This window comes from Salvia hispanica, chromosome 4 (genome assembly GCF_029641045.1).
Source record: "Salvia hispanica isolate PSC_SH4W2 chromosome 4, Shi_PSC_v1, whole genome shotgun sequence".
Lineage (NCBI taxonomy): Eukaryota > Viridiplantae > Streptophyta > Magnoliopsida > Lamiales > Lamiaceae > Salvia > Salvia hispanica.
In genome coordinates, this window is record NC_142695.1 from 41,792,303 (window position 1) to 41,817,203 (window position 24,901).

The 24,901-nt window shown below is 34.6% G+C and overlaps 1 protein-coding gene and 1 pseudogene across 2 annotated transcripts; one reads left to right on the top strand and one right to left on the bottom strand.

The window, feature by feature from the left end:
- Positions 1-13,442: 13,442 nt before the first annotated feature.
- Positions 13,443-22,890, top strand: LOC125195162 (cleavage and polyadenylation specificity factor subunit 1-like; annotated as a pseudogene). Its single transcript, XR_016128896.1, has 18 exons — positions 13,443-13,876; positions 14,634-14,696; positions 15,113-15,186; positions 16,374-16,520; positions 16,869-16,964; positions 17,055-17,107; positions 17,280-17,411; positions 17,888-17,939; positions 18,030-18,149; positions 18,354-18,488; positions 19,473-19,601; positions 19,763-19,840; positions 20,686-20,817; positions 20,952-21,046; positions 21,426-21,507; positions 21,634-21,816; positions 22,075-22,461; positions 22,538-22,890. The product of XR_016128896.1 is annotated as a cleavage and polyadenylation specificity factor subunit 1-like (transcript).
- Positions 22,891-23,510: 620 nt separating this feature from the next.
- Positions 23,511-24,718, bottom strand: LOC125195163 (uncharacterized). Its single transcript, XM_048093352.2, has one exon. It carries the CDS (start codon positions 24,692-24,694, stop codon positions 23,612-23,614), a length of 1,083 nt encoding a protein of 360 aa, XP_047949309.2. The 5' UTR covers positions 24,695-24,718; the 3' UTR covers positions 23,511-23,611.
- Between the last annotated feature and the right edge of the window lie 183 nt (positions 24,719-24,901).

The window sequence follows — 24,901 nt, forward strand, 5'->3', positions numbered from 1 at the left end:
TTCCGAGCAGACTCTTGACGTTGCGTAAAAAGAATCCGTCTTGGGTCTTGCGGATTGCTGAACGTCTTCACGAAAGTCGCCCACCTTGGGTAGATACCATCGGCGAGATAGTAACCCATGTGGTATGCATTTCCGTTGACGGTGAAGTCGATAGCCGGTGATACATCATTCAAAACATCATCGAAGAGTGGTGAAGAATAGCGCACGTTCAAGTCGTTGTTGGATCCGGAAACACCGAAATATGCATGCCAAATCTATAGTCGTTGTTGGACCCCTTCAGGGATAAGCATTGGGCCGCCGCCTTTGTGGCCGCTTAAGTATTGCCCCCTCTAAGCAGTCAGACAATTCTTCCACTTCCAATGCATGTAGTCAATGCTGCCAAGCATACCAAAAAAACTGTGGACTGTTTCGTGAAGATGAAGCAACCGTTGACAATCTTAGGTGGTGGGTGCCCGAAGGAATTCCCCACCGAAAGCAAAATGAACGTCGTCGCAAAAAATTTTGAGGCATAGGATTCCAGTTGACTCACCTACATGCAAATACTCGTTGAAGAGATCAGCCGTTTGCCAAGTAGCAAGTTGTCGGATGGCACAAGTACACTTTTGCAACGCCGAGAGACTTTGCCGACCGGTTGCGTCTCTACGTGATTGAAAGTATTCAACACGGTCATACAATGTGTTGACTATACGCATAAACAACCGTTTTGACACGCGAAAACGGCGCCAGAAGTAATTTTCTGGAAACCACAGCTCGTCGGAAAAATAGTCGGCAACGAGCCTTTCGTTGGCTCCCTCCCGGTCACGATGGATGTAGCGGCGAGCTGATCTAGTTGGTCGAGGAGGAGGGGCGGGGGTATTGGCAGCGACATAGGCTTCATAGGCGGCACGATATTGTTCATAGTATTCTAGTTCTTCGCGCTTCACTTCCACAATGATATCGGTGAAATCCATTTTTGAATTTTTTAGAGGGTTTGAGTGAGAGAGGAAGATGTAGATGAGTTGTATGAACAAATATGAATGAGAGATAATTTGATGTGAAAAATGGATAATGAATATTGTATTTATAGATGATTTTGGGATTAAAAAAAATCAAAAAAATTTCAAAAAAGGGTAATAAACGACTCTATTTTTTGGGAATCCAAAAATATATATATTTTTTTTGTTTTTGGTATTATTTTCGAATTATTTTCATTTTTTTTAAACAAAAATTTGTCAATGGCTATGCCGTTGGCCAATCGCGTGCCGCCATGTCAGCCTGTTCAGCGGCACATACGTGCTCTTATTTAAGAGTACCGTCTTGTTGTTGGCACGGATGGACAGCCTGCAGCGGCGGTCAGCGCTCCGCCGCGCCACTGGCACGGACGGACAACATCGCACGGACAACCGTTGCGGATGCTCTTAGAGCATCCATAGCGGTGCTCTTCCGCAAGAGCTGTCGCGGTGCCGACGTCACGGCAAGAGCCGTGCTCATCGCTGCACTCTGGTGGTCGGCACGGACGTGCTCTTGCTGAAGAGCACCGCTGTGCCGCGGCAAGATCACAAGCAGCCGACGTGGCATGCTCTGACAGGCCATTGACTTATCATTTTTTAAAAAAATTGAAAAAATCTGAAAAATTTCAGATTTAATAAAAAAAAATATTTTTCACTTCCCAATAAAATATATCCGTTTTCTCCACACTTTTAATTTATTCTTTTCATTATTTTTATCCCAAAATTCACACTTTTATTTATAAATACCTCTCATTTCAACACAAAAAATCACACTATACCAAACAATTCTCTCAATCTCAATTTTTAGAATTTTAATTATGTAATTTTTAATTTTTTAGTAATTTGTAATAATATTTCAAGTATTTTAAATGCATTTAATATGTGGAAATGTTTTAAATATATGAACCATTTAAATTGAATAATTTTTTTCGCACTTGTACGCCCATCCCAAAACAGATGATTTTCCCGCCTTTCACTGCTATATATATAGAGCGGTTATTGAAGTTTGAGAGCGGTTATTGAAGTTTGAGTAAGTGCTGCTCTCCATCGTCGACTCTGCTTTCCGGTTGAAGATAGGTAAATCTCAAGCTTAAATGTTGTTGATTTTTTTGTTTTGATTTTAATTTCTCTTCTGATCGCGACGATTTTTTTGCGTTAGTCATGAAGTTTCTGTCGACATTATCGACTTTCCTCATTAAGAGAGGTACGAACTCAACCTAATTTCTGGCATGATTTTAATTTCTTTGATGATTTTAAATTTCCTGATCGATTTTGATGTTAATTTGTTTTCAATGATCATTTATTGAATCTTTTGAAAATTTAAGATTTCGTTTGGCATTTTCCTTGATTTGATCTCTGTATTTTTGTGTTCTACATGAATTGAATCTGTTCCATCTCCGTGTTTTGCTATTTTTGTTTCTTTTTGAAACTGTATTTGTTATTCATTTTCTTTCAATTTTATATTCGTGCATCGTTTTAACTTAATTTTTGTTTCTTTTTCGTTTGAATGTTTTTGATCTTTCTGAGAATGTAACTTTGTTGCGTTGGTTTGTTTTTACATTTCAATGTATTGCTGGGATTTAAATGTCTCGTGAGAGTGACCTGTTGGTGCAACAGTATCCAACTATTGTTTGGTTGATACTTGTTGCTAAAAATTGATTGAGCAATTAATGTTTTTTTAATTGTCCATTTGGATGTTATTAATACATGCAAAGTCCTGGCTGATCTTGATTTAGTAATTTCTTGGTGTACAAATATACATGTTATTAACTCATGATAATTAGTCATGGCAATGGAAGAATTGGTGGAGACTATTAATCTTGGTTTAGTAATTTCTTGCTAGAATGCAGAAGGCCATGTTAGAAACTAGAGAGACAAAAACAAAAACTCTTCGTTAACTTCTTCCACATAAATAAAAGGGAGTGAATCTAATTTTTTTACCTATAATCTCTAATTTCCTAATGCTAGCAAAATGTCTGATGCTAAAGAGGATGTCAAGTTTTCATTGAAAGCTACGGTGATTAAGAAGAGAGGGAAGGTTCTGTTTGCAGAAGTAGACAGTGGCTTTGCTGATGTTGTTGTGTATTTGTTTTCATTGAGTTATTTATCTGTTATGTGTTTTAATTTTCCATTCTTTGCTTTTTATCTCTGGAGTTGGTTCCTTTTTGTTTTTTTTTGAATAAGATGCTCTTTCCTTTTGTATTTTGTATTCATTTTTCAACTTTATTATAGTGGTCTACTTTCTTGATTACTCTGATTTAAAATTATTGTTTGGTTTGTAGATGCTGGTGCTTTGTCATCAAGCTTTTCAAGACCCTTTGCAAAGGCTGCACCAAAGCGAAAGAATGAACGAAGTCAAAAGAAGAAGCGGCGTGTAGGCTTCTTCAAATGTGACAAGCCAGACTGCACTAGGACTTATCCTTCAATCCCCAATCTTAGGAATCATTGGAAGTCAGTGCACAAGTACGGCGGCAGTGAATTCTGCGCTGCTTGTGGGAATTGCACTGCCGAACCATTTCCCTGCAACACTTATGGGGAGGAGTGTCCACGTTTGATGAATCAAATGAGTGCAAAGGAGAGAGACGCCAAAGAAGCAGACGACTATGTCAGGCGCAAGGAATTGAAGAAATACCTTTGGAAAAAAGGTAATGTTTCTGGCAAAGAGGCTGGCTTTTCTGATGATGTTTCTGATGATGATGAAGAGGCTGGTGGTGGCGAAGGAGGTGGATGTGCTGGTGGTGGCAAAGGGGGTGGATGTACTGGTGGTGGAGAAGGGGGTGGATGTATTGGAGGTGGGTGATGGGGAAGGTAGTTAAGAAGATCTTGGTTGATGCTGAATCGGCGAGAAGTGTTCATAAACTAGATTTTTTCACGATGTATTGATGATGTGTTCATAAACTAGATTTGTTCACGATGTTTTGATAATGTGTTCATAAACGATTTTTACACGGTGTTTTGATACTGCCTACTAGTAGTTAAACACTTTGCTGAATGATATCTGAATGTAGTAATTCTAGTAGTTTCAAATTTATCTCTCTATTCTCATCCAAAATGACAGTTTGGTGAAATATTATATACTATGTTATATCTAGCATAAATTATGATTTATGTAACTAGAGTTTTTAAGAATAAGTCTGAAAATAACTGTGGTTAAGATTACTGATTTTTTAGATTAGTGAAGTGATTAAATCTGAAAATATGTATAACTAAGGTTAAATCATATCCTATAAAACTAAGGTGATGAAATTTTAGATTAACTACTGAATTTATATATCTATCTAAATGGGGATTTGCATGCTTCAACTGTGATAGAAATGAGTGATTTGCATGCTTTACTGATTTGTTCTGTCATGCAAGCAATTACTTGCCTGAGTATGGCTATTCTACCATGGGATGTTGTGTACCTAGGAGGGTATGGTGATGGGTCGGGTGATTGTGTTGGGGTTCCATAGACATGTTTTGGGTCTAGTGGAGGGAAATTGTACCCTTCTTTTTATAATGGAGAAGTCTTGAACAAGAATGGCAGCAGTTTTCTCCATTAATAGAGTGAGAATTGACATTTTATTTCTGGACATCAGCAAGTTCATCCTCATCATCATTGTTCTATACATGGCAAAGTGGAGATTTTCCAATATTTGGATGGTTGTGCCAGAAGTTCTATTGTTTGAGTGATTTAGTGGCAAAAATCTTTTAGATAGCAAACTGTAGAAACAGAATAAGTTATGAAGACAAAATTCTTTGTCTGAAGTAAATTCATTTTGGTTAATATTTATTTTCTTAGAATGCAATGCTTTGCTTTTGTGGTTCAGCCAAATGGGAGTAGAGTGTTGGCAGTATAATGTAAGCTGAATGCTTAATAAATTTTTTTATCCAAATAATTACTACTCCTATGAAGTAAAACAGCTTAGTCTTACATGCCAAAACAAAATTTCGTTGGGTTAATGTCTGGACGAAGTATTGTCTCTAAACACGATGTTTCATGACAGTATACTTTAACTTCAGCACATTATCGGGTTGTTTCTAAAAGCATCCAATTGGGATTATTGTTGCATAAATTATTTTCAGAGGCCTTATGTACAAGAAGGCATTTGACACAAGTTATGCTGGGTTCATGAAAGATGGGGCACAGTGGCTTGTCGATAATACTGACATCAAACTTGTTGGTAAGACTTAATGTTTTTGCTTCATATTAATCTTTTCGCCATCAAGTTCTATTAGATGGAAGAAAGTTTTGTTCCCTCAAGCTCAAAATTTTAATATTTGTTCTGCATGCTTCAGTACCTTCACCTTGTGCACAGTTGTATATTCTTACACAGTTTTTATAGTGATTTGCTGGCAACAGATGATCCCTTCTTTCATGTCTCTTCTTCTAGGATTACAAAGAAAGTGCAATTTTTTTTTTTCACTATATTATTACACTGATCAAATAGGCACCTCGCCCTGCATGTTGACTGGATTACTCCTGGCCACAGCTTCCAGTTCTATTGGTTTTTAGTACAAGTGTTGCTTCACCCTTCTCAATAGGGCTATTAATGTCAACTTAAACTCCTGCTGCTTAAAAAGTGCTGTCCGAACCAGCATGTTCTTAGCTATTAGTTTTTCCACGTAAGTCTGATGCTGAAATGAAACCATTTTGGTCTCTGATGGCAGGAGTGGATTGCTTGTCGGTGGCTGCATTCGACGACCTACTTCCTTCTCATTATGTTTTCCTTGAAGGAAGGGTGAGGATTTCTTGTGTGATTATTCAAACTCTGATTGTTGAATACACATACATTTGAGTTTGAAATTGTGGAATTGGTTCAGGAAATAATCCTAGTAGAAGGGCTGAAACTTGATGGTGCAGAAGCAGGAATATATTCAGTGCACTGCCTGCCTTTGAGATTGGTGGGTGCCGAGGGATCGCCAATTAGATGTATTCTCATCAAGCCATGAGTATGAGTACTTGTCTTCACATCACCCCGCCATTTTCTCCTTTATGCTGATTTCAACTATATTACTCCATACGTCTCATATATTTCCAGTAAAATTTGAGTTGAATGAATTAGTCGATTTAGTAGACAGCCCAAATAAAAATGAAGTAGGCCCAGCCCATTTATTAACATAACTTAATTCGAGTTTATTCGTTTCTCAAAATGTTTTCTGATCCTAGCCATTGTTCAGTTTTCAGAAATTACAAATGTGTCACTGCGTTTTTGGTCAATTATAGCTACTAACTTCGTAGTTAGCAAATTAAGAATTCTTAGATGTATTATTTATTACTAAATAGTAAAAAAAGTACTGGTAACTATATAGGAATATGAGTCCAAATCTATGTGATGGGGCAGACATGCTTGTCCTTTATATTAAGTACTACGTTTCACAGTTAAGGGACATGCCTATTTCCTTCCTTTGTTTGTCTGCTTTGCCTTACCTTTCAAAAGTGACATTTGAGGTCCAAAAACCATACTGCAACAGACCTCCTTTCTCATACATTTATTTTACCCTCTAAAAAAACTTTGTACTACTATTATTGACGGAGACATTACAAGTTGGGGTATCTAAAATTTATTTTGAAATTAAAACAAAATTAAACTCAAACTATAAAAATGCTACAAATCTCCAAAAACATGCTAAATTGCGTTATGAGTTCATGTTCATATTGATATAGATTTATTTGTTCCCGTTATAATAGTCTATGATCATGTATCAATCCTGCTTAATATACTCCATCCATCTTATTCAAAGTGACATATTTTGCTTATAGAATGGATGTCTTAATTAAAGTGACATCGTTCTTACTATGGAAACATCACTATTCTATTTTATTTGCTCTTCTACTTTATTATCTTTTCACTTAACTCACAAAACAATACTGCATAAAGATCTTTTGCTAAAAAAATGCTCTACTTCGAATGAAATGGAGAGTATATACGATTGGATAGTCTGATGATAATTATGTTAACAATGCATGTTATTTCATTAGCATATATAACTTTGCATGTATCAAGTCAAAACAGTTAGGTAATGAACCAAGAAATATACATAATGGGGTGCATGTTCTCGCTGCATGTAATAAAACATGTTTGAATATGAAAGTATCAACTCTAAGATACTATCACAGTATTGTAGTATTGGTTATACTAACGGTTTACTGCCTTACTGGCATCTATATATATATCCAGTTAGACCGGTATATTTCGTGAATACCAAATGTATATGTATATATACTAAATATATTTATAATAATCTATAATATTATATAGCGATATAATGGTATTGCTATATAAAATACTATGAAAATTCCATATACCGTAAAATTCTGCTATACCAAATTTTGGCATGGCATACCGAAAAAGCAGTACAATATCAGTATATTGAAATTGGTCATACGAAATTTTGATTCGGTACATAGTATTATACATTGTACTAACCCGTATTGGACCACTTAGTTAAACGAAGGAGCACTAACATTGAATGATTCGATCCTGTCTCCTTCTCAACCAGGGGCATAGCCAGAAAATCATGCCAAAGGGGGCAAAATTATATGCAGGGTAATTTTATGAATTGTAAAAGGGGGCATTTAGTGAATAAATTGATATATATTTGGAAATTTGTACCAAAATATAGAAGGATTTGTGGGGGTGAGGAGGGGCAATTGCCCCATGCAGACAAAGGGTAGATACGCCCCTGTTCTCAACACACGCTTATCTCAATTGAGGCAAAATTACTTGACTTCACTGGGTTCCATTTTTGTGGGCTCGAGGTGAATTCCATTTGGATCCCACCTTTACACATCCAAATTTTATTGTTATCACTCATTTATGATACGTAACATCCAAATTTACATATAGGCGGAAGATGTTACTAATAACTTAACTATATATAAATATGGTTGATTTTATAAATTATAATTTTAAAATTATTTAATATCAATAAAATAATTGGATGTAAATAACTTTTTTAGTTTATTATTTTGAACTGATATATTTCTAATTTAATTATATTATGTGATTTTAAATCAATATGTTGAGTACACAAAAATTTACTAAATAAAAGCTATAATCAATTAGTTGAATAATACTCCGTAATATTAATAACTTAAATGTATATAGATGACATTGACTTTATAATTTATAATTTTAAGAATAATTTAATAATAAAACAGTTGAATGCAAATGACTATTAACAATAATTTTTTAACTATCATATATCTAATCTAATTATCTTTCGTAATTTTTAAGTCAATATTTCGAGTACAAAAGCAAATAGTTTGAATTATTTTCGATTAGTGGATAATAATACTAATGCGTTAAGTATATATACGAATCTTGTTGATTTTATAATGTACAATTTTAAGAACTACAGTATTTAATAATAAAATAATTGAATATGAACGAGTAATTACTATATGCAATTTAATTATTTTAAGGCTATCATATTTATAATTTAATATGTTTTGCATATTATGTTTTGCATATTTTGGTTAATATGTCAAGTAAACAAGGATATTGAGTCAATCACCACCAATTAGTTGGATGATATACTAAAAGTTAAGTATAGATATATGTGATCGATTTTATATTTTACGATTTCAATAATTATTTAATAATATCATAGTTGAGGGTAAATGATATTTGCTTTTAAATTTTTTTTTTACTCTGATTCTCATATATTTTATTTAATTATGTTTCATGTTTTTAAGCTAATATTCAGATATTTAAATTAAATTTTTTATATTTTTTCAAATTGTTACGAAATTATTAATTTATTTTTAGTTAATTGGATCATATTTATTTTTATTGTGTTTAAGATAGATCAATTGAATTAAAAACAAAAAATCATAATATTTCAATAATTTTACTGAATTTAAGATTAGTCTAAGTTAAATTAAATCTAGAGTCAACTTAGTTGTTCAATTAAATTTAAGTCATGTTGAATTTAAATTAAACTCAATTGTTTAATTGAATCAAATATTCAATTATATAGTTCAATTCAAATGAAATACTATCAAATTATGACATTAGTCTTAATTGTGATATAATGTTACAAATATATAGTACAATTAGTGAATTATTCTCATCCGACTATTTGGTTAGTACGAGAAATACTATGACATAAGTCTTGATTGAAATCTAATGTTGCAAACCAGATAGATCAATTAGTGATTTGATTAAATGATATACTAGAGAAATCATAACGACATTATTATTTGTTTAAATAAAATTTTAATTTAATTTAGTTTAATAAAAAAAAAAAGATCAAACTACAAATTTTCTCATCGAGAAATACTAATGACTTAGTCTTGATTGTGATCTAATATTGCAAAACAAAAAAAAAATCAAATTAGCTATTTATTCTCATCAACCTTTTAATTCATTATAGAAATATTAATGATTATTATTTAATTAAATAAATTTTTAATATACTTAAGATATAATAAATTATTTATTCTCATCCAACCTTTTTAAATTTATTAAAGAAATCATAATGATGTTCGTATTTAATTAAATAATTTTTTTATAAGTGCTTAATAATCTAATACTATTAGAATCTAAATAAATCAATTAGTCATTTATTCTCATCCATCCTTTTATTTGCTAAAAAAAATCCTAATAACAAAATTTCTATAAATATAACAAACACCCACCACTTATTATGAAATTATCAACTTTGTAGACTTAATCAAATTATGCAAATTATACAAACCAAATATACACTCGTACAAATTGCATACATTTAGTTGTTTATCAATACAATCCAAAACATATATTAGTAATTTTTTAATGCTATCAATACATATATTAATAATTTCTTACCATCTTGTTCATTTAATCAATGAGTTATTCACGAAATTTGAATATCAAGTAAAACATTAGAATATCAATTATAATTAGTCCTAAAATAAATTTAATTTTACTTCTGATTGCTTACAGACTTTTGAAACCTTGAAGAAAGCTCTAGTAAGCGCTCTCGTTCTCATCATCCCAGATTGGAGTCAACCATTTGAAATTATGTGCGACGCAAGTGATATTGCAGTTGGCTCAAGTTTGGGGCAGAAGAGGGACAAAATTTTTAGAGTCATTTATTATGCTAGTAGGACTTTAGATTCTGCTCAAGCTAATTATACGACTACTGAAAGGGAGATCTTGCTATTGTGTATTCTTTTGAAATTTAGAGCTTATCTTGTTGGGACCAAAACTATTGTTTATACTGACCATGCAACTATTAGGCACTTGTTTGCAAAGAAGGATGCAAAGCCCAGGCTCATCAGATGGATTCTGCTATTTCAAGAATTTGATGTTGAAATAAGGGACAAGAATTTAATGAGATAGACGAATTTCGGATAGAAGCTTATGACAGTTCATCCACCTACAAGGAATGAATGAAGGCTTACCATGATAAGATGATCAGCCCAAGAGAGCTCACTTTATTGAGAGTGTATAATTTGTATGTGACAACTATAAGGCTTGTGCATAGTACGGGTGCTGATACTAGTGTATGAGTAAATATGTCACTTTGTCATTTTTTGTCATTTTGACTTATGTGTAACATTGTTAGGGTCTAACATGCACCCTATCGATTCACTCTCTCCGATTGTTGTACCGCCCTTTTCTTTTAGTGTTGTGTCGCGTCGCGGTCTCCGCCTCTTCCATTGCCCAATGTTTTTCTCCCCCCTCTTTATCATCACTCCTTTAACCACTGCATTATAGTCATTTATCCAATTTTAGATAGTTGCCCGTGTCCTCATGCCTCTTACACCTCCCCCTTGTCTTTCGTAATGAACATTGTAGCAACCCTCATAGGAGTGTGAGCAATATGACAAATCAAATATGCCTTTATCAAATATAAATGTTTAGGACGTATCCCATTTCTTTTTAACTTCACTTTATCAAATATAAATGTTTAGGACATATCCCATTTCTTTTTACATTTTAATGAAGATTATTGTCTTAATTTCAACATTTCTCAATTATCCACTACATTGTTTACTACTCCATTCATGTGACAATTATTGCCCCTACTACAGATACAACTTCGAAAATAATTTTATCCACTAATTAATTCGATCATTAGCCGACAATAGTAAAAAAGTACTATCTCCGTCCCCAAAATTTGTCACACTTTGACCACACGAATTTTAAGAAATGTAATGAAAAGTAAGTTGAAAAAGTTATAAATTATGGATCATACTTTTATATATTATCTATACAATATAAAAGGAGAGTTTTGGGAGGTTTTGAATAATCATTTTATGTTGAGGGATGTAAATGCAATTAATATAAAATTCAGAAATTAATTCTAATAAATATATAATCCACTTAGAATCCTATGTTTCATAAGTGAGTGAGTGGGAAGTTATTTACACTATGAATTATATTATTGGCAAAATAAGAAGGTTTACATCTTTTTATCACAATGACCATCCTATATTAAAATGCGCACATGATGAATACCTCGGAATCTCTTCATGGATTTATTGAAAAGCTTTCTGAAGAATCAAAAAGGCTTGGGAGTCATGCAACTAAAGTTGATGAAGTTCAGACAAAGTGCATTACTGACTTTTCCAAAGCTTATGAGGTTTGATGAATAAATGGTTAATTGTCAGAATGAAATTGACTGTATTTCTTCGAGCTTATTAAGATTTGTATAAGCAGGAACAGTTCAGGACAGATGCGCAGAAGCTTATTGCTGATGTGACCACCTTAGTTTCTGACTGCATGCGTAGACATAAAGAGATGGTCGGCTTCTTTTGGTCTTCGTCTTTTGTTGTATGTGCACTTTCAGTTTTATTGAGGTTTCCAACAGTGGATGTTTTTCATGCATATGTTTGACATGCAGTTGTATGGATTTGCTCAAAATCTAAGATTCTTAAATGCACATGTGCATATACTAGCAGTGGAAGCCATGCTTTTAGTGAAAACTTAATATTGCATGACAATTTTTCTGGAACCTTCTCTTTAGGAGTTTCAGTGAGAGTAATGAACTACGCGATGCTGAGATAGAATCTGCGAGAGTTATGCTGAAGAGAGTTGCAAAGATATTATTCCTTTGACTGTCAGTTATTCTACACTTACTATTGTTTTATTTGTTAATTGTAATGTTAAATATAAAGAGATATGTCGTTGGACATTAACCACTCCACTGCTAGACCAAGACACACGCACATACATTGTTGTTTATGATTTGTTAAGGTCACTGTTGTATGGAGTAAGACTTTTTACTCGCACAATATCTGTTAAGAGATTTATGTGAAAGAAAATTTTAGATCATTTATATTCTCAGGGTTGTCGGAACAAGAAAGAGCATCCATTTCTGAAATTTCTGCAACTGCTAGAGCTCATTCAGAATAGATGATCATTCTAAGCAGGCAGCCTGTATTAAACAATATACAATTAACACTTTCAAACAAAAATATATGGTATGCATTATTTTGCATCTTATGAACCGTCCTTTTTAGTAGTGTGAATCGGATTATTACAGCATTTTCATCTTTCATTTAAGGATTACGGGCCAACTGTGTCAACATTATCATGGCTATTCTTCTTCCTACACTCTTTTCTCAAGTTTGGCTATGCGGTATTTACTTCTATTTCTCTTTCTAATTAATATTTTTTTTTCTTTAATTTGATAGTATACAATTACTACTATATTTATATTTGATTTTGGTGAAATTAATAGGTTGATTTTTGGATTTATCTTCTTGATTTGGATGGCTAAGGAAGCCTCCACAAAATTATGTGGTGTTCATTGTTCAATTGTGTACTTTTATGGGTCTCATACATCTTATGCTTTGCTCTACGGATGATCGTTTTAATACATATTGATTATTGATTTTGTGCATTGCAAATTGATTTTGTTCTTTATTTTATTGTAGTTTTAGGTGAGGCAGACGGCTTTACCTACGAGTTCTGTTGAAGAGCGACGAATTGTGAAGAATTGAAGGTTTTAGTTTATAATGATAGGATTGATTTTAATTTTAAAGTTAATGTAGTATATAGAGAAGTTTTTAAAATGATGAGAAATTATCCATTGTATTTAATTCTTTATTGTGATAGATTTTTTTCTTTTTACTACATGATTTAATGTTTAAACATTATATTATGTAATTTGTTTCAAATTTATAATTGTTATTCATATTGTTAATTGTTAATATTGATTCCAATTTATTTAATTAATTTAAAATTAAAAATTTATGTTTTAAAAATATATTAATCTGTGCATAGCACATGCGTGATACTAGTTTTATAATAAAATGTGAGTAGAAATGAGTTAGTGTAATATAGGTCCACTATCAAAAATGAAAAAAAAGTAACATGAGACAAATTTTGGGAGACAGACGGAAATGGAAAAATGAAATAAATTTTCAAGGATGAAGGTAGTAATTCACGTGGCATCTTCCGAAAACGATTCACCGTGCTTGAGACATTTTGGCATTACACAAATAATGAAAAAAAAAAACCAAAATTATCCTCAATATCCCGCCATCTGGGGTTTTAAGCAAAACCCTAAATCCCCAAATCATCACTCATCCCCACTTCCAGTTCCACCATCTGAATCCAATCAACTGCAGATATGAGTTTCGCGGCGTTCAAGATGATGCATTGGGCAACCGGCATCGAGCACTGCGCCTCGGGTTTCATCACCCATTCCTCCGCAGATTCCACGCCCAAAATCCCTCCGATCACCGCCGACGACATCGACTCGGACTGGACCACCTCCTCCAAGCCGATTGGACCGGTTCCCAACCTCATTACTGCTGCCGCCAACGTTCTTGAAGTTTACACTGTAAGAATTCAGGAAGAGGCTTCTCCGTCCTTAGCTCACAAAGCTGCTGCCGAGCCCAAGGGTGGTGGAGCCGTCTTAGCTGGCATTTCCGGTGCCTCACTTGAGCTCGTTTGCCATTATAGGTTTCTTCTTTTCCTATATCTAGTATTTACTTGAATTATGCCTTTTCTTTGTCGTAAATAATTCAGCTGTGCAATGTTGAAAAGCTTTGTCGCACTTTTTTGCTAGGAGGATGCTCCAGGAAAATACTGTATTGCAGGACATGTTGTATTGAGAAATTGTCCTCTTCATTTTAGTTTTGGTTTGGTTTGATGCCTTGCATAGCTATACTTTGTTTTTAATTAGTTAATATTATATGTGTTCAAATTGATGATTGGAGGAATTAGTTGAAATTTGTCGGAAATGTTTGAATGTTCGTAGGTAAAACTGCGAAATTTTTGCTTCCAACAATGTTACTAGCTCTCCCACTCTGCATGATAGAGTCTTAATATGAAGCTAAATTCATCAAATGCAACAAATGTACCATCATGATTACTTATTTTTTGTTCTATTACCTATTGTCTTTCACATTGTTTAAGATTGTATTAAGAAAGTAGTGGTTGTGGTTGAGCTTACATAACATCATCATCATTATCATACAATTTGTAGCTATTTACTGGAGTAAATTTTGTTAATATTAGCAATGATTTTTTTGTTGCACCCACAATTTTTAAGAATGAGTGTCAGTTTCCTCGAGTAATTTGTTACAATGAAAAAACAATATTATTTGTTATTTCAGATGCTAATTCAATTTTGTTTAATGTGGTGTAGGTTGCATTGCATCTTCGGTATCACCTGCTTTTCCATTCTTTTTGTCCTGCTCTATATCTGATGATGCTTAATTGGTCAGTCTGCTTCATGTCACTTGGGGTTGAACAATTTTGCTGTTCCCGCAGATGGAAGGTGAAATTTCAGCTTCACTATTTCTTTCTGCCCCTTCTTTTCTCTATAATACGTGGAGAAGGATGTATTACCATTCAATATAATCTACTAGTTTTATAAGTTAGACCGTGCATGTATTATTAGACTAACTATTGGTTCATTGCTGACTTTGCCTCTTATAATGATTTACATTTTACAATAGGAATAAGTGCATCACAAAGCACGGTGCCACCTTTTAGGATAGGTTATACATTGTTCTTCCGTCCCGTTCCTAAAAAAACTACTTATTGTACATATAGGTTTGCTGGTTTTAAAGGAGATATTTGTAAACATAGTACTTACTGTTAATAACTTTGATTAGAATGTTTGATATCTCCACCTAGCCTTTATTACTAAGAAGTTGCATTATTTCTAATGTATATGCACTCCTCTTTCAGTCAAGAGATGCCTAGGTCTGGATTTACTACGGAGCTTGATATGAAGCACGTTAAAGATTTCATCTTCATCCATGGTAAGAATTCTGATTTGGTTTTTCTGGCATCCTTTTTAATAAAAGTATGGTTCAGAAAGTCCAATATGGCTAAGTATATATTCTCAAATATTTGTGTATGCTTTTTTGTTGCTATAGATTTCCTAATCATTGTAATTTCCTTACCCATACTTCACTGGAAAGTTTTGATTGTGTACTTCAGAATAGTCAATAAAAGGCATGCACCAGATTGAGAATCAGCACTTTCTTATGGGCTACAGCACACAAATTTCCTTTCTTGTAACTGTCGATGTTTAATTGCTGAATTCTGAAAAAAGGCTTATGATGATTTTTTTTTTCTGTTCTGTATTTTCAATTGGGTGCTAATCTGATCTTTATCTTTCCAAGTTATAGAATTCCTAATATATTTGTTTGATAGCTTTTGATTTCTAATGTTAATAAATGACTGCATTATTCAATTCTAACAAGTGGTTTTCTAAAAGGCAGTTGAGGAGTTTTTGCATGTAAATTATATAGACTGACTTTTACTTGTTTGGTGCTATTGACTTTCTCATCATTGCCGCTCCTTTAATCTCAAGTTTAAGTTGAGCTTATTGGTTATAGTGCAAAAAAACTAGTTTGGGAAGTCTACCACATAGATGTCTTCTGTATATTTTCCTTTGAGTAGGTGGAATTGTCGAAACCTTCTCCAACCTGGATAATTTGATGCTATTGATAAAGAAAAAATCTGTTTTATGCTTTAAGGTTGTGGTTACCAGATTTTCCACCTTCTTCAATTAAAAGTTAGAAGTTATAATTTAATGTGGTTGTGGATTAAATTAAGTGACAGTGCTGTCTCTAGACGACTCCAACTCAGTGAGACACTCTTGACCGCCGGCAACTAAGTGGTAATCAATTTATAATAATTCTCAACTCAACTTCATAATTTTTTTGGGTACACCAAAGGCCTCTTATAAGAGGACTCTTCTGATTTGCTGTGATGTAGTGTTACTTGTAGCCATTGCTTGGTCTAATCAGTGGTTCTATTTCTATTTAATCTTTTGTTTTTTTTGCTTTTAGGTCCTCAGTATCCAGATTATATTTCTCTAAGATTGAGGCAACTAATTTGTGATCTGTTTGTATATCTTTTATTAGCAACTTCATTTCATTATGAACCTCAACAAATTCCTAGCCACTCCTTTTTTGAATGATTGAAAGCTAATTTTCAGGTTATATTGAGCCTGTTGTGGTAATCCTTCATGAACATGAGCTTACATGGGTGGGTAGGGTTGCTTGGAAACATCACACTTGTATGGTTTCAGCACTCAGCGTCAATACAACATTAAAGCAGCATCCCGCTCATATGGTCAGCAATGGTCAGTGTTTTTAAATATGATCCTCTTATTTTACCTATAGGGTCTCATGTAATTGTTCCAAAGAGCTTATCAGGTCATGTCTTAGAAATTCTTTTTCTTTACGTGCTAACATTAATATAGCATTTTTATTTTTGTGGTGCTAGAGATTAACTTTATGACCTACATCCATTGTTGAGAAAACCTTCATTATGATGCCTCAGTTATCTTCTGTTTGTACCTTTCTTAGGCATTGATAAATTACAAAGGAAGAACGTTGGAGTTTGTACACTGATTTAAAGCTGACCACCCTCTAATTTCCAACCGATGTTAATCTGAACTACTTACTATATTTTTCTATATGATTTTCAGAATCTCCCTCATGATGCATACAAGCTCCTTGCAGTTCCTTCACCTATTGGTGGAGTTCTTGTAATTGGTGCAAATACAATTCATTATCATAGCCAGGTTTGCTCTTTTTGGCATTGCATCTTTGGTATCACTTGCTATTCCCTTCTTTTTGTCCTGCTCTATATCTGATGATGCTTAATTGGTCAGTCTGCTTCATGCCACTTGGGGTTGAACAATTTTGCTGTTCCCGCAGATGGAAGGTGAAATTTCAGCCTTCTTCACTATTTCTTTCTGCCCCTTCTTTTCTCTATAATATGTGGAGAAGGATGTATTACCATTCAATATAATCTACTAGTTCTTTTCAGTTTTCTCCACCTAGCCTTTATTACTAAGAAGTTGCATTATTCTAATGTATATGCACTCCTCTTTCAGTCAAGAGATGCCTAGGTCTGGATTTACTACGGAGCTTGATGCCACCACTGCGACATGGTTAACTAATGATGTTGCTGTGTTCTCTACTAAATCAGGGGAGCTGCGTTTGCTTACTCTTGTTTATGATGGGAGGTTGGCGATTTATTACTCTCACTTGGTTCTCTTATTGGAGACATACGGAAGTACTGTATTCATTTTGTTTTACTAAGTCAACCCTTGCATCTAATTTTGCATATTTCTGACATGGGTGTTTAGAATATTCTTTTGCTGACTTATCTGGCTCAACAATTTTATCTTATGGTCTATTGGTGGAGCGTGTTACTGGGAATATCTGGAAATTTCTTTATGTTATGTTTATAGCTTTTCAAATATTGACAAATTAAACCTCTGCAGATCTGGTTTGAAAGACTTCCTAGTGATGTGTTATCATTTTGGTTGGAAGTGTGTACAAATATGATACTTAAGCTTCAATTGTAGAATATGATGCATAAATATGCCTGGGCTGTGCATAGTTGGCTTGCCTTTGCTTGTGTAAAAACTAGGCCGGTGACATTACTCATGTAGTCATATACTGTATATTTGATATGCTGACCTATTCAATTCTGCAGAGTTGTTCAGAGGCTTGAACTGATGAAGTCAAGAGCTTCAGTCCTTACATTGGTTAGCCACATTAAGTTCATGTTATTGCACATTACCTGATTAATATCTGCATTGATAGATTTTTCATCAATTGAACTTGATTTGTTGTAGGACATTACTACCATTGGAAGCTCATTTTTCTTCTTGGGCAGTCGGTTGGGTGATAGTCTGCTTGTACAGTACTATTCTGGAGTTGGAGCTCCAACATTAAGTCCTGGTGTAAAGGAAGAGGTTTGTCATTTTGACTGTTAGAACTCAGAATGAGTATATTTCCAGTAGGCTTTCTTAAAATAAGACTTGATCTTGAAATGCAGACTCTGCAAGTGCTGGCATGATATTAGCCATGACATTTTTTGGGGTTTGCAAGTCTCTAATTTTTTTTATGCATCTTAAGGCACAATTAACATGGGCTGTGCATGTTCTCCTTTTCTCTAGGTTGGGGATATTGAAAGTGATACCCCTTCAATGAAGTGACTGCAGAGATCTCCTTCTGATGCATTACAGGATTTGATTACCAGCGAGGAACTTTCATTCTATGGCACAGGTCCAAACAATGCTCAAATAGCTCAGGTTAAACCATGACCTGCATTCTTTGCTGAGTTCTATTGTGTTAATTTTATGTTTATGTGAAGTAGAACTACGCTTAAAGAGAACTGGCCTGTTTTTTCTTAAAACTAACCTTAAATTTTTAATTGTTTTAGCGTCAAGAAAATTCTATATGTATCATATATTGCTTTGGTATCAAGGATGTAATTTATTCTCTGCTGGTGAAATGATTAAAGTGTGTGACAAACTGACAATAGTGCTTCGTTAGGATTGTAGAAGATGCTTGTTCAGCCTATATATGATGTTTGTTTTTGTAGTTGATGGTGCTCTATATAACATCAGCCACTCTTCGCGAGCTTGAATTTTGTTTGGGAAAATGCTTTAAGCAGCTTCTTAGATTTTTCTCAAAAGAGGGCCTAAAAAATTACATTGCTTTAATTACGGCCCATATTTACAATATATCTATCAAAGATTTCAATCAGAATGCTCAACAATTGCTTTGAGGATGAATTTAATAATTCAACTTCACCAGACCTCCCTGACTTACATTTATTGTTGGATCACTCATTGTAAGTTTGGCACCTTAAGGTTTTCTTCACATTCTCCCCTAGAATTGATAAATTCCAAACATTGACAAGCCTTTCGAAATTCCAAACATTGACAAGCTGCTTTGGACTTTGCGTCTTAGTTTCTTACTGAAGCACAATCCTAATTGTAGAACAGTGATATTATGTTTATAGACTTGAAGTTGTACTCATCTCGAATGTGAAGTCATAAATTAACTAGATGATATCCTATGGTTTCCTATCTTGGGTTCTGTTTGTGTTGTAATTTGACCTTGATGAACTTGATTGGATGTCATGTCAGACCTCTCATAGTATGCTGATAAATTTCATTCAAAGCTGTTGAATTGACATTTGGTTTTAATGCATTAATACTGAAAATACTGAAATATAATTAAGAATTTTCTATTCTTTAAGAGATGTGTTGGTTATTTGGTTTTTGCAGAAAAAATTTACCTTTGCAGTACGGGATTCATTGCTTAATATTGGTCCATTAAAGGATTTCTCTTATGGTTTAAGAATTAATGGTGATCCAAATGCTACAGGAGTTGCGAAGCAAAGTAATTATGAACTGGTTAGTTGTAGTTTCATTCTTCAGTTTAAGTTGGCTTATCAGTTGATAACCAGTGCATTGCTAATAGTGTTGTCGTTATTTATTAAATTGTCCTTCATTGTTCAGACATTTACAGTCCTTTGTTATCTGATATACAAAGCATGTATGCATCCCCTATCTAGGTATGCTGTTCTGGCCATGGAAAAAATGGTGCTCTCACAGTACTTCAAAAATCAATCTGCCCAGATACAATAACTCAAGTGTGTACACCTCCTTTTACTCACTACATGGGCTTTAATATATCTGGTTATTGCTGTGCTTCTTGTTAATTCTTACATTATTCTGGAAGATGTTATACCCTACATGTGATTTTTTTCCAATGTCTAGTAGTAATATGAATGAATCATCTGTGAATAAGTCGGTGTGTTCTTAGAAAAGAAAATGAAAAGTTAAAAATCATGTAGGTTGTGGTTATTCTTGCATTGTTTAGCTTGTCAAGACTCATGCGATGCCTTCAGTTTTATGCACTTAGTTTTCTATTGGTAAAACTATTAGAATACACACTTGTGGCAATATATATCATATATGAAATTCATTGCAATTCTCTTGAAAAACTGTCAAGTTAAGATAAAAAAACATATGAATATCTCTTCTTAGAATCTGTGAATGTCAATTTTCTCTTTCGACATTGGAACTTAGTAGTTGGGATGTCAATCTAGCCCGTTTGGTTTTGAGCTAGATTAATATCCCTTATCTTCGCAGAAAACATATACTAAAGAAAATGCTAAATAACTTAATAAAATGTTCGATCTACACTTTGAAATTGTTCTTTTTGTAGGGTCTGGAATATTACAAATGCCCCCATGGGTATTTGGTCTCCATACATCTTTGCGAACTATATTGTGACGCATAGCATTTTCTATTAGGATACTAAACATCGGTCTTAACGTCTTATGTATAAGAAAAGTTGTATAATTAAATTAAGGCTAAATTTGTATTAGTAATGAGAGCTTTTTTTTTCTTCTTCGTAGAATGTAAAGCTTTAAGAGAATTTTAGTTTCTCCTAGATTGTTTCATGAGTTTGTTTTATACCTTGTTTCTGAAGGAATCATTACCTGGTTGCAAAGGAATTTGGACTGTCTACCACAAGAATTTGCACAGTGACTCCTCTAAAGGAGTAGCTGATGAGGATGAATATCATGCATACTTGATTATTAGTTTGGAAAATCGTACAATGGTATGCCGTTGTTCACCTTTTCCTTTCGAAGAAGATAACATTTGGTAATTCATCACTATCTGTTGTATAAAACTCTTATTGCCTTGACCTGTTATTTTCTTAGAGTTGTATTCTGTTCTTGTTTTACTCTACAGGTATTACAAACTGCTAATAATCTTGAGGAGGTAACTGAAAATGTGGACTATTACGTCCAAGGAACTACAGTCGCTGCAGGAAATTTATTTGGAAGGTGTGTTTCTTAGTCTACCGATTAACCACCATATAACATCTTTCTGGCATGTGTGTGTGCGTATGTGTTATTGGGAGAGGACTTTTGGGGGCTTGGACTCATAAATATTGTTCTCCCGTTTTGAAGTGTATAACTTATCTCTTCAGAAGATGCAATAATGTACTTTCAAATGTCATAATGCCACATTTCTGCTAAAGACTAAATTATGCACTGATTGTCAGCTGTTTTTTATCACTGAATATGGTGTTGCCAACATCCTCGAATTTCAATTGCAAGGAAGCTGAATGTTGCCAGTGTAAAATTTTCAGTTGATGCATCTTTGTCCAGTTGAGATAGCAGACAAGCTCTTTCAATTGCTTAGATTTTCATCTTTGTTAAGACTTGAATTGAAAAAGCTTATGGGTTGGGCGAATTTTCCTAGGAAATCTATGTTTAACTTTCAACTTAAAATGCACTATCTTGTTAGTTGCAATCGGTTATACCCTATTTGGTTTTATAAACCTCTATAAGAGATGCAGCAGTGTAGCTTCATTATGAACTTTCAAGCTTTTTTACTGGACTTGCTGTTAATCATAAATATTGTGCAGGTTAAAAATTTTATTCTTGGCAATATTCACAAAAGCATATATTTTCTTAGTTGGAAAGAGCAGGGCTCTCAACTCAATCTTTTGGCAAAAGATTTTGGGTCACTTGATTGTTTAGCAACTGAGTTTTTGATCGATGGAAGCACACTCAGCCTCACTGTTTCAGATGACCAGAAGAATGTTCAGGTTAGCACATTTGTGAACGAATAATGAAACATTTCGAGCGTGTTATTTCCTTTTCAGGTTGCCTTTTTATTTTCTATTTAATACTATTTTATATGTGTATTTTATTTTGGTAATTGCAAATGAAGCATATTCTTCTTAGTTTAAAAAATATATGTATAAATATAGTGTTTCTTCTTTCTCTTTCTGAATATTTTGTAATATGCTCATATATATAAATGGTTATATGTGATATCTGGTACCCTTTTTTGCAACATATAGATATTCTATTATGCTCCAAAAGTATCAGAGAGCTGGAAAGGACAGAAGCTTCTGTTGAGAGCTGAGTTTCATGTTGGGGCCCATATTACCAAATTTCTACGGTTGCAGCTTCTTCCCACATCTGCTGATCGAACTATGCCTGGCTCTGATAAGACAAACCGATTTGCCTTACTTTTTGGTACCCTGGAAGGCAGCATTGGCTGCATTGCACCTCTGGAGGAACTTACCTTTCGCCGTCTGCAGTCATTGCAGAAAAAGCTCGTAGATTCTGTCTGCCATGTCGCTGGACTAAATCCACGATCTTTCAGACACTTCCATTCGAATGGAAAGGCTCATCAGTCATCACCCAGGTCCTGACAGCATTGTCGATTGTGAGCTGCTCGTGCAGTACGTATCTTACTCTTTCGCATCCTTACTTGCCTATTTCTCTGTCTATAAATAAAAAGTTACCCTTTTTTGGCAGTTTCGAGATGCTGGCGCTCGAAGATTAACTAGAAATCGCTAATCATATTGGTACGACACGGATGCAGATCATGTCCAACCTGAATGACCTCAGTGTTGCCACAAGCTTCTTGTGAGCACTTCGTGTCGAGTACCTTTGTGTGTTGAATAGTGGTCTTTAATCTTTATGTAATATGCTGAGGTTAGAACTTGACACTAATATTTCTCATTAAATTAGTTTCTTTCTTGTATTTGTAAATGAAAAATTTTCAGTTCTACTCAACAATGTAACCATGTGATAATGTAAAATTAAAAGACCATGTGATAATGTAAAATTAAAAGATTCTGATGCAAATATTCATTTATTAAATCTAATTGTAATAGTTATATCATTAACCATCTCTTAAAGATTAAATTATGTGGAATTTAATGATTAAAAAACCAATTATAAGAGTAAAAATTGGGATGAGGCAAAATTTTGGAGACATGCCAAAATGGAAAAGTTATATTCCTCGACATATGATGGATAATATATACTCCATTCGTTCCATAATACAAGAGTTATTTCATTTTACGTACTCGTTTTGAAAAAATAATTATATATAATTAAAGTTTGAGATGGAACAGGAGTACTACATTAATTAATTATATATAGTTAAAGTTTGAGATGGAACAGGAGTACTACATTAATCAAGTTGATAATTCATTCTTTGTTCCTTGACATTTTTGCCCACAACTCTATAAATGCCATAGAGACTGATCATAGCTTGATAAATAAAATTTTGTTTGAAATACATACTATGACATCAAATATGATATGACTATTCAATTGAAAATGGTGGTAAAAATTGAGGAATGTGAGCAAGAAATTCAATTGAAGCAAATTCTTGCTGCCCATTAATGCATCATCAATCATTCTCGCTCTTTAAACTCTTTAAATTTACAGGGAGGAAAATGTACGTACATATGTTAGCATACCATCACAATAACTAGCATAAATGCAATATATATTTTTCATTATAAATATGCTAACTCATGTACTTAATAATATGTTGCAGCCCAATTTAGTATAATCAAATAAAAAAAAAAACTAGAATCAAGCAAGTGTTGGAGTAAACCAAATGGGTGCAGGGACAGCATTAGTAGTATTGGTGTGATGCAAGGGATAGTAGCAATTTGAGAGATTACGGTGGCCGCAATGGTATATTCCGACATCTGGTTGATGATGATGTTGATGTTGATGATGTTGTTTATGGTTGGTGAAGTAAATAGAATTGGAGTTGAAATGGGAGATGGCAAAGGAGTGGTTGGTCCCAAGAAACAAGGCGAGATCCGAAGCCGAAGATGGGTACGTCTTCATCCATCCATCCTCCTCCTTTTTAACTCTATATGTATTGAAAAACTGAGTTTTGTGTCGGCGTTTGTGGATAAAACGTGACAGCAGGAACAGCTCATCCGTCTGCTCCGCATACGCCAGGTGCTGCTCTCTCAAGAGAGCATCATCACTCAGCCCCAACGGGCTATCATTGTCCGTCCGAATCCAAGCTAATTTGGGAGAATCCATGTCCGTCAAGTCCCAGTCCTCCAGCCCCGATTCGTGGAGCTCCGACCTGGTCAAGCAACTGAACACATTGCTCTTGCTTGAATACACAAAGTCATCGTAGGACTTGGGATAGACCACGTTCAAAGTCTTGTTCTCTTGATCCATGTATGGCTTCCCTATGGGGACCCACTCGTGGCTGTGCCCCGGGCAGCAGAAGGCCAGCCGATCGTCCTGCCCGTACGACACCATGGCCCGGCACTCCTCCGAGCCTGGGGAGGCTGCAGACAGGATTAGCTTCGACACCATGGCTTTGCCGCTGACGTGGTCGAGGTTGAGCACGGGGTCAGGAAGGGACTGGATTGGGGGGAGCCTGATGTGGCGCCGGGTGATGGGGTTGGAGAGGAACAGCTCGTCGTTGCGGTCGTTCATCAATGCTAGCCACCCATGGGATGACCCCACCACCCGGGCGTTGTCGTCCGGGATCTCGGGAGGCTCCGGTCCCTGGCCGTACTTGTTGATCACCACAACCTCCTCGTCGGCCAGCCTGTAGAAGTTGTACACCATGCCACCGCGCCTTCTGTCGAATGTGGGCGGCAGCATCAGCCATGGATTTGGATTAGTGCTCGTGCTCATCATCCTACGCCCACGCCCACGCCCACATAATCTGGCAGCCGCACCTCCAAATACTAGCATTTTCATTTGCGTAATTGGTTGATTATAGGGTTAGCTAGGGTATATAAAGATACTCTTAATTCGTATCTTCGATAAATTAGTATTTCATTAGATTGGGATAAATCTTGAAATCAATCCTCCTATATTAATATTAATTAATTATGTAGGTCT